We start from the raw sequence: 10,382 nt of genomic DNA on the forward strand, positions 1-10,382 counted from the left end.
TACTCACTGCTAGAATATTTTATTTTAAAATGTGCCAGTGAATGGATGTATCCATATTGGTTTTTATAAATGTAGACACACACATATATACAAAGTGTATATGTCACTGGTTAAAGAGCTGTCCAAAAAGAGAAATAATTACCAGAAAGTTAATGTAGATGTTTACACTTAATTTGACAATAACTTCTTTGAACTGAGGTTTCAGTTGCTTAGTAATGACTGGTAATAGCAATGACTGGCTAGAAAACCATATATTTCACTTTGTATTTTGTGTCAAAATTTTAATGATAATTTTCACCAAAATTCGGTAGCTTAGTTAAACCAAAAAGTGATTATCCTTCACCACAGAAATTTAATGGAATCCTAAATAACAAATTTACTAACAATTATTCTTGTAATGGGGTATATATTTAGAAGGAATGAATATCTGTCACTCTTACCAAAAGACTATTCTCTGAGAGCTCAAAAAGTATTATGCCATAATAAACCATTCATATGTAAGCCCGTCTCTTGTTTAGATACCACTGCAAACTCTGATTATGTTAAACAGAAAGGCAGCACCACATTTCTTACTCTTGTAAAGGAGGAAAGCCTTTTAAAAAACTCTTCGAAGATGTCTCAGTATGTTTCATTATGTTCGGAGTCAAACACAGCAGCACTTTATTAACAAGGATGGAGTAATACGATCACAAGGAAATAAGTCTTAAATCTAAATTCAATGCTATCTGGGGTACATGAAATGAATACTAGGCAGAGTGGGCATCTGTCTCACAGCTGTTCAATGGGAAAGTGGCTTATAAGCAAGGAAAGACCAGAGCGACACCGACAACGCAGTCCTGACTGTACAACATTCCCTCACTCTGGGAAGGGTAATGTGTAGTCACTGCCCTAACTAGAAAGAGGAGCCATCTGAGTATTTATTAATTGGGCCACACAGTACTGTTGAGTTTTAATACTGCCTGCTACTGACCTCTGCTACTGATTTCTTCTCTACACAGGAAGTCAGTGTTCATGCTCTTGATAGGGGACATTAAATCTGACTGAGACCATCCAAACCCATTTGACCTAAGAACACTGCTAAGGGTCAGCTTCTTACAACATTGGTTTTCTTTGAGTTCTTTATAGTGCTAAATAAGCACCATGTTATCATAATCTGAAACTGATACGGGGGCAAAAGGAGTCCTAATTTATATACATGTATATATATGCATACACACATACATACTTTTTATTACTATATATGTATATATATAATATCCCATATTCCAATATCACATAACAGAATTTATGGCAAAAATTAATCAAGACATTTGGTTTTCCTGTGGCCACTCATGTAACTAAGTGAAGAACACCAGTGTACTAATAAGGTCCCTTTTTATCACATGATATTTCTAAGTAGATATTTGGAATGCTCAGAAGATTCCACTTTCAGTCTCCCAAGACCTTCTAAGACATAATTTAAAGTGGGACTAGATAAGAACAACTGTCTTTAGACTCTAGTTAAAACAGCAGAAGTAACTTCTGTTTATAACCTAGGAAACCTTAGATAACATGCCTTGTTTGTGAAACTGAAAACAAACACCTCCAGATCAGCACACAAAGAAACAGATATCAAGGTGGGTAAATCCCAATTATTCTGAGTTCTCGTCTTCTGTGCAAAGCTAGGTGGTACAAGCAGGCTAAGTCTGACTAGGCAGAGTTTGAGGAAGACGTTTTCTTTTTTGATGCACAAGAAAATAATCTGGTGAAAATGTGGGGATGGGAGAGGGAGCAGCTCTGTGCTTCTTGCTGTGTTCTTTATTATATTCCTAGTGTCCCTAAGACTAGCTGAAAAATAGTCTGCAACAAGAATGTTCTAATCACCAGCCGCCTTTTCCACCTTTCTTCTTTTTCTGTTGCTGTTTCTTTTTTGTTGCGGGAGCCCCTGCAGGTTTCTGGTGTCTTGGGGGTATGATATTACTTGTAGATGCAGATGCTGTTGCTGCACTGCCAGGTCTTGGGGAGGTGGGTGGGCTGCTCACAGTTTTACTGGCATCCCTGAAATCATCAGATCAGGAAAGTGTCAGTCATTCATACATTCAACAAAGAAAAAGGCTATAAAAACATACACACGTGAATTTCACTTTCCACCCCTAATAATCTCCCACACATTCTATTTATTTTAAAGTGGGTTCCCCAACTCTTTATCCCTTTTGAATAAAATGTTTAGTGCTTTATAATCAAAGGATAAGTAATATATGGTACATGCCAATTCTTAGAAGGCTTAGAAAATAAAGAAAAAATTTTCAATGACTTATAATCCTACCATATACAAATGAGTTATTTAGTAACATTTTTTTTAAATCCTCACCCAAGGATGTTTTTATGGATTTTAGAGAGAGAGGAAAGAAGAGGGGGGAATAGAAACATTGCTTGGTTGCCTCCCATACATGCCCCAACTGGGGATCAAACCACTACCTAAGTATATGCCTTGGACTAGGAATCAAACCCACAATCTTTTGGTGTACTGGATGACGCTCCAACCAACTGATCCAGGGCAAGTAACTTTTTTTTCAAGAGAGAGTAGAGAGAGGGATAGAGGAGGAGAAAGAGAAAAAGAGGAGAGAGAAACATCGACTGATTGGTTGCCTCAAGCATATCCCGATTGGGCCGGGGTTCAAAGTCTGCAACCCAGGTACATGCTCTTGACTGGGAATCAAACCCTCAGGTGTGTGGGCTGACACTCTAACCACTGAGCACACCGGCCAGGGCAGTAACATTTTTAATACTTCTTTTTAGTCACATTATTTATATCTTTGTTTATCTAGATATTTAGTTTATTGGATGACTCAGTGTATGTAGTCTACTTTTGAAGTTACTGGAATCCTATTATTTATGATACAATCTTAAAATCCAAGTATTTAGAATACAATCCAACCAGAAATACCACATTTTCTTTCCTTTACAATAGTGTATTGCAAAACATCAAAGATGCCCTAGCTGGTTTGGCTCAGTGGATGGAGCGTCAGCCTGCAGACTGAAAGGTCCTGGTTCGATTCTGGTCAAGGGCACATGCCCAGGTTGCGGGCTCAATCCCCAGTGGAGAGCATGCAGGAGGCAGCCAATCAATGATTCTCTCATCATTGAGTTCTCTCTCTCTCTCCTTCTCCCTTTCTCTCTGAAATAAAAATATATTTTTAAAAAAACCATCAAAGATATCTGACCGTACTTCTCATACTTAAAATACATTTTAAAATTCACACTAATGACCCTGAGTCAATCTCAGAAGGATCAACCTATGCTCTGAGTGACCTCCATCAGGAAGCAATGACTTACAGTTCAGATGAAGCTCCTGCAGTTGCTCCCTGGGTCCCCTTTCCAATCTGATCCTTCTTCTTACCCTTCTTTCTTCCCCGGTAGTAAGACCGTTCCCGCATTGGTAGCCATCTTTCTGGATCTGGAGTCACTTTTGGGTCATAATTCTTAGGCAGTTTTCCTGTGTAACAATTAATTGATGAAGAAATGAGGAATCTGTTCATAATGTTTTCAAGGTAATCATTTAAACATTATGTCCAAGACTTGTTACTAATGTTGTGGCCCCACCCCATAACGAAGAAACAGAATTTCTGGAGAATGAGGCCCAGAAATCAGGATTTTAAAAGATTCCCAGGTGATTCTAATGTGCAGCCAAGGTTGAGAACCACTGCCCTGGATGGTTCAGGGCTGGACAATGACCTATGTTAGCCTAATCAGAATAATAGGAAAGATTTGCCAAATGGGACCCTCTTTGTCCTGATGGATATAAATGACAAGTATGTTACTTTTTCCAACAAACATCACAAGACTCTAATGGGATCCAGTTTTATGCACAGCAGAACAAAAAGATACAACTACTGGATCAACCAACTTTGATTCTGATGCTAACATCACTGACAGTTTCATAAACAGCAAATTTTCTTAGACCAGTTTGATGGACTTCTATGGTATTTACAGCCAAAAGCAGCCTAATGTATCAGGGTTTACTACGAGCCAGACAGTGTTCTAAGAGCTTTACATGTAGTACCTTATTTAATTATATGAGGTATATACCATCAAATTCCTTTTACAGATGAAAAATTCAGGCAGGAATGTTAGGTAATCTGTTCACAGTCATAGTGAAAGAGCAATGTTACTCAAGCAATAATTTGAATTTAGGCAAACTCCAGAGTTGTACTCTTTAATGTAATAAAATTAAATACTAGCTATAGTTAAGACAAAACTCAAGTATTCAAAGATACAAGAGGCCAATATATTTGAACGTTTTTATATAGGGCTAACCTCAAGCTTTTATCTTGTAGAAAGAAATCTAAAGACTTTTTAAAAAGCCTTACCCTTCTTTTTTTTCTTCTTCTTTTTCAAATCTCCCTGTCTACAAAGAGAACAAAAATAATTACCATCAGCATAAAATATAGAGCATTACGCATGTGCAAAAGAGCAAGCTGAGTACTTTATCATAAAGGTGTTCAAGGTTTGCTAAGTGAGGGCTCACCAAAGTTAATAAATAGACTAGTTGGGATGTTTATTTAGGTTAAATTTAATCAAGCTTCATACACTGTAATTTATAGGAGAGGGTTTAGAAAAGAGGGGTGACAACTGTTTTCAGAAAACAGATACCATTTACATTAGTACATGCATATTAAACTTTATGTAAAAAAGATAAAACTTGCACAAGCATCAACATCTACAATAAATTACCTCACGTTTGGCAAAACTCAAGAACAGATCATTAAACTCTTTGTTAGAAGAAAATGTACAGGTATAATATATGCAAAGAGTATCTTTGGTAGGTTATGTAAGATAAGTAACATTGATTTTGACCTTGGTAGGCAGAAGGGCAGAGAGTGGTGGAAAGCCACATCATTTTATTCTGCTAATTTTTATTTTTCAGGTTTATATAGGGCTAAATTTGTGAGTTTATTGAATTTTTGTTGTTGTTAATCCTCACCTGAGGATTTTTTTCCACTGATTTTTAGAGAGTGAAAAGGAGGGAGGGAGGGGAGGGAGAGGAAGGAGATGAGAAAGAGAGAAAGAGAGAGAGAGAGAGAGAAGAAAGGAGATGAGAAAGAAAGAGAGAAAGAGAGAGAGAGAGAGAGAGAGAGAGAGAGAGAGAGAGAGACATGAATGTGGGAGACACACATTGATTGTGTGCCTCCACATGCACCCCGACCAGGGCCAGGGATTGAACCTGAAATCCAGGTACATGCCCTTGACCAGAAATGGAACCCACAATCCTTAGTGCTCGGGTCGACACTTTAACAACTGAGCCACACCAGCCAGGGCTATTGAACTTTTTAGGTAATAAAATCTTTATTTAAAGTACACTGACCCCCCCCTTTCCAACTAAAGGGCATTTAAAAGAGCATAAGAAGTCAAGAAAACACTCAAAATAATTGCTAAGTACTCTGACAGCTACAGTAATAACAAAAAAAGGAACACAGTCAAGCCAGTGTGGCTCAGTGGTTGAGGGTCAACCTATGAACCAAGAGGTCATGGTTTGATTCCAGGTCAGGTCACATGCCTGGGTTGTGGGCTCAATCCCCAGTAGGAGGTGTGCAGGAGGCAGCTAATCAATGATTCTCTCTCAGCATCGATGTTTTCTCTCCTTCCTTCCTCTGAAATCAATAACAATATATACTTTAATAAAAGGAACATATACAAAATATCTCTGGCCCTGACCAGGTGGCTTAGTTGAAACACCATCCTGTACACCAAAAATTTGCAGGTGCAATTATCTGTCAGGACACACCTAGGTTACGGGTTCGATCTCCAGTCAGGGCACCCATGATGCCAATTGATGTTTCTCTCTCACATCAATGTTTCTGTTTCTCCTTCTCCCCCTTCCTCCCTCCCTCCCTCTCTCTCTCTCTAAAATCAATAAACATATCCTCAAGTGAGAATTTTTTAAAAAGTCATTCTATCAAGTCATTCATTGTGAGTTCTTTCAGGGTACACCCTATAGTAAGACGGTGTCTTACGTTAGAGCTTCATCTCTCCCTTAGACAATACACTGTCTCCCTACAAATCATACCTGCAATTTCCTAGAGGCTCTCTACCATTTCCTACTTCTTTGCTTTTGCTCACACTTTGCCTAACTCTTCTGTTTCATTTTCTTCTAGTCAACCCAGTCACCTCCTCCATGAAGTGTTTTCTAACCTGCCAGTGTCCTGAGGAAGATCCATCCCCTCTAGTGTACTCCCAAATGCCCTGCACAATAGTAGCACATGCAATCTTTATTACAATTACTGCTTACATATACTCCCTCTGCTATACTTAAGTTCTTATGAGAGCAAGGACCATGATTTATATTTTGTCAACAACATAGTGTATCTTAAAAAGTAACTAAACAGTTGTATCCAAAAGTTAACATAAAATAAAAAACGTTAATAATGCTTAATGAAAATATTGTGCAGAAATTTAAAAGCTTAAAAGCCCAGCCGGTGTGGCTCACTGGTTGAGTGTCGACCTATGAACCAGGAGGTCACGGTTCAATTCCCGGTCAGGGTACATGCCCAGATTGTGGGCTCAATCCCCAGTAGAGGGTCTGCAGGAGGTAGCTGACCAATGATTCTCATCATCTCTCTCTCCCTCTCCCTTCCTCTCTGAAATAAATAAAAATAAAAATAGATACTTTTTAAAACCTCAATGTACGTCTTAAAAATTGTACAGGATTAGAAATGAATTGTATGTTCTTACTAATCACCCAACCCTGTTTTGAAAGAGGGGAAAAAATACTGAAAATATTTAAATGGGCATTATTTAAAAATCCCCTTAAGATCTGGCTTGGACTCATTTCATTCTGGAGTTCTTTATAAGGCTTGAAATCAGAATCATATGATAAAATGGAACAATGTCATATCTCTGAGACTACAATTCCCTATTTAAGTTTTTAAATTCTATTACGAGGATAATACTTTTTTTATATCAAACACAGAGTTCATAATGAAGTCAATCATATAAAGTTGGTGCTGATATTGTTTCAAAGTTACAAAAAAATTAGATTTTGAAAGGTATTCAAAAAAGGAGAAAATAGTGAAAAAATAAGAAAACCACAAAACTGAGGAAATGTTTTATCTTTTCCATTCTCTATTCATCCTGAGTCAAAAATAAAATCTTAAACATTTACCATAGGCCTCTGCTTTTTTTGAGATGGCAATGTAGAATAAGGAAAAAATTGGAATTTGACTTTATATAAGTTAATGAAGTTGGCTAACCTTTCCTCCAAATCAGCAAAATAAAGATCAAAACTGTGGTTTAGAATTACTAAATGATACAGTAAATGTATATTAAGAACTTTTTTTTTAATATATTTTTTATTGATTAAGATATTACATATGTGTCCCTGTCCCCACATCACCCGCCACCCCCCCCCCAAGAACTTAATAGGTTAATAAAGTAGGGCCCATCCAGCCTATGCATAAATAGCATATGTCTGCAAGACTTAGTAAATGAAAGAAAGCAAGTTTGAAACACTAAGCACAATGGAACCCCACTTCTGTAAAAAACAAAAAATAATCCAACCTAAGGAAAATATTTCTAATTCACGTCTGTGTGTAAATACAAAGAAAAAGATCTGGAAGGATACACACTAAGTTAATACCAGAAGTTGATTCTGGACCAGAGACGAGGGAGGAAACGAGGACTGAGTTGGGCACAGAGAAAAGGAAGGAAAAGAAACAAAGGGGACTTAAACCTTATTCACATGTAATTTTTATAAGTGTATTTTTATTCCTCAAATAATTTAAAATCAGCATTAGTGAATGTTAGAATGGAAAACATTACCCTTGCTCCTTTGGTTGACTCTCTCCAGCAACTTTTCCACCCTTCTTCCGAACATACATAGCACCTGCAGAATTTTCAAGAGCCTCAACATCTACTTTCAGAGACATACTATCTGACGAGGGCAAGTGTTTACTAAGACTGGGATAGAACAGGAGTTGTTCAGGAACACAATATAAATACATATATATGCCTAACGATAGATCTATGCCTAAAGAGAAACACACTCTTTATTTGATGCCCTTTGTCAAAAGCAAAAAATGTTCTTAATCTTTTATAGAACAACAAACCTGAAAGTCATCAAGTCAATTATATATTATATATTGTGAAAGGAAAACTCAAAAAATGAGTTATCTTCTAATCATCTATTCCTTAACTCAGTGACATACTTCTAGGTCATAGCTTGATAAAAACTCCATTTCCTCAAAACAGCTATTAAGAGTATAAAACACAGGCTTGCTCAATGCAAAGGTTATGACTTAACATTCACCACCCCACCCACTGTTTTGGGAACACACCCATATTGGAGTAGCACACATGATCCAAACTCAGCCAATTAGAGCACCATTCTCTTATTGTTTTGAGATGGGCATGTGACATAAAACAGTTCAATCAAAGTGACATTTCAGAATCATGTACTAGTATCCAAAAAAAAAATACATTTTTTGTGGTTTTGTTTGCTTTTTGTCTATTGTTTTTGTGTTGGGTTTTGTGTTTTTTTTTTCTGTTGAATTTGGACATGGAGATCTAAGCTATATGTTATGAACTTCATTTTTGGTTGTGGATCAAGTTGTACCCCAAGTTGGATCTACCACTGTATTTTTCAGTCACACTGATCACTAAATTCTCACTTTTATTTTTACTAGTTAGAAGGGGGTTTTGGCACTAGCTGGTTTGACTCAGTGGATAGAGCATCGGCCTTCAGACTGAAAAGTCCTGGGTTCAATTCCAGTCAAGGGCACATGCCCAGGTTGTGGGCTTGATCCTTAGTGGGGGGGTGGGGAGGAGGCAGCCGATCAATGATTCTCTCATCATTGATGTTTCTATCTCTCTCTCCCTCTCCCTTCCTGATTTAAAAAAAAAAAAAAAATTTTTTTAAAGAAGAGGGTTTTGTTTGTTGAAATTTACAACAGAAAAAGTCCTAGTCAAACAGGTACTGGAAGAGATCTACTATGCAACTTGAGAGCCGCTTAGAACAATCAAAAGGATACGCTTTTGCTTTCTCAGGATCTACAAGTGAGTAAGCAGAAATAAGCTGCGCCAGGGTATGAATATCTTTTGGATTTTGTCTAAAAGAAGAAATAAAAAAGTTATTTAACAATTTATAAAACTGAAGAAAACATAAACAAGCAAAATAATTCATTCATATCAAATAACAGCAATAAAATCTGGATTTCTACATCTCCACCTTTCAGAGCTTACTTCCATAGCTGTTCTAGGTCACTAATTGCTTCCTTCTTCCGCCCATATTTGAGTTTGAAATTTGCAGCTTCTCTTATCAAGGACAAATGAGCAGGAGATTTGGGCTACAGTTTGAATAAAAAGAGAAAGAAAAGTTTTAAGCTAAATATTTAGCAAGTTAATGAAGTTATATTCATAGGACCTTTAAAATGGGCCTATCCATTAAATTCCTCAAGTTTTACAGAATGTATGAAAAATCATAAATTTTCACACACAAACAGGGAGATGAGAAGACAAATTAGTACAGACATGACTAATTTATGAATTTGGAACACAATTCACCTCGATTTAGATCATCCACAAGTAGAAATAACCCCATAATTAAATATATGTCACCATAATTCTCGAACATTATCTTAATAGTTCCCAGAACACTGGTATCTCTCCACTGCTAACAGTGCTAATAGTACAAATGCCACCTAAGTTGGGTGCTGCCCATGCAGAAACCCATACTGGAAAAAATAAAGATGTCTCTAATAGATGGAGACATGATATACAATTATCCCATGTATACCTGTCCCTTGAACAACACAGGAGTTAGGGGCACTGACAGTTTAAAATTTGAGTATAACTTTTGACTCCCTAAAAAATTAAACTACTAACAGCTTACTGCTGACTTTGAAGCCTTAACCAATAAGTCTATTAATACATATTTTGCATGTTATATGTATTACATACTGTATTCTTTCAATAGAGCTAGAGAAAAGAAAATGTTAAGACAACCATAAGGAAGAGAATACATTTATAGTACTTATTGAAAAGAAATTCGTATATAAATGGACCTGTGCAGTTCAAACCCATGTTGTCAAAGGGTCAACTATACCACTATTCTACTAATTACTACCATCCATGGACTCCCTAGTCACTAAAGATGAGTTCTCATATATATAATTATGTACTATTATTCTTATTTCTTGAGGTTACATACACACACACACACACAGGAAAGAGGTTCAGAAAACATAACTGAACAATTCCCCATTTTGCAGCCATTTCTTACTTCTAATAACTTTATTTGGATCTGGTATACTTAAAAATATAAAAGCCTAATATGCTAAGTGTCTGGTCATTTGGTCGGCCATTCAACCAATCAAAACATAATATGCTAATGATATGCTAAGGCCATT

General features: G+C 36.7%; 1 protein-coding gene across 1 annotated transcript in view; it reads right to left on the minus strand.

The window, feature by feature from the left end:
• Positions 1-10,382, minus strand: part of SRP72 (signal recognition particle 72kDa) — a 29,129-nt gene continuing 18,747 nt past the window's right edge. The window contains exons 14-19 of the mRNA XM_015560076.1: positions 9,217-9,320; positions 9,006-9,083; positions 7,798-7,935; positions 4,350-4,387; positions 3,316-3,475; positions 1-2,037 (exon numbers count right to left, since the gene is read on the minus strand). Of these exons, the coding sequence (XP_015415562.1) occupies positions 1,860-2,037; positions 3,316-3,475; positions 4,350-4,387; positions 7,798-7,935; positions 9,006-9,083; positions 9,217-9,320 (696 nt within the window). The 3' untranslated portion in view covers positions 1-1,859. The remainder of the gene's footprint in view (positions 2,038-3,315; positions 3,476-4,349; positions 4,388-7,797; positions 7,936-9,005; positions 9,084-9,216; positions 9,321-10,382) is intronic.

Source organism: Myotis davidii, unplaced genomic scaffold (assembly GCF_000327345.1).
Source record: "Myotis davidii unplaced genomic scaffold, ASM32734v1 scaffold173, whole genome shotgun sequence".
Lineage (NCBI taxonomy): Eukaryota > Metazoa > Chordata > Mammalia > Chiroptera > Vespertilionidae > Myotis > Myotis davidii.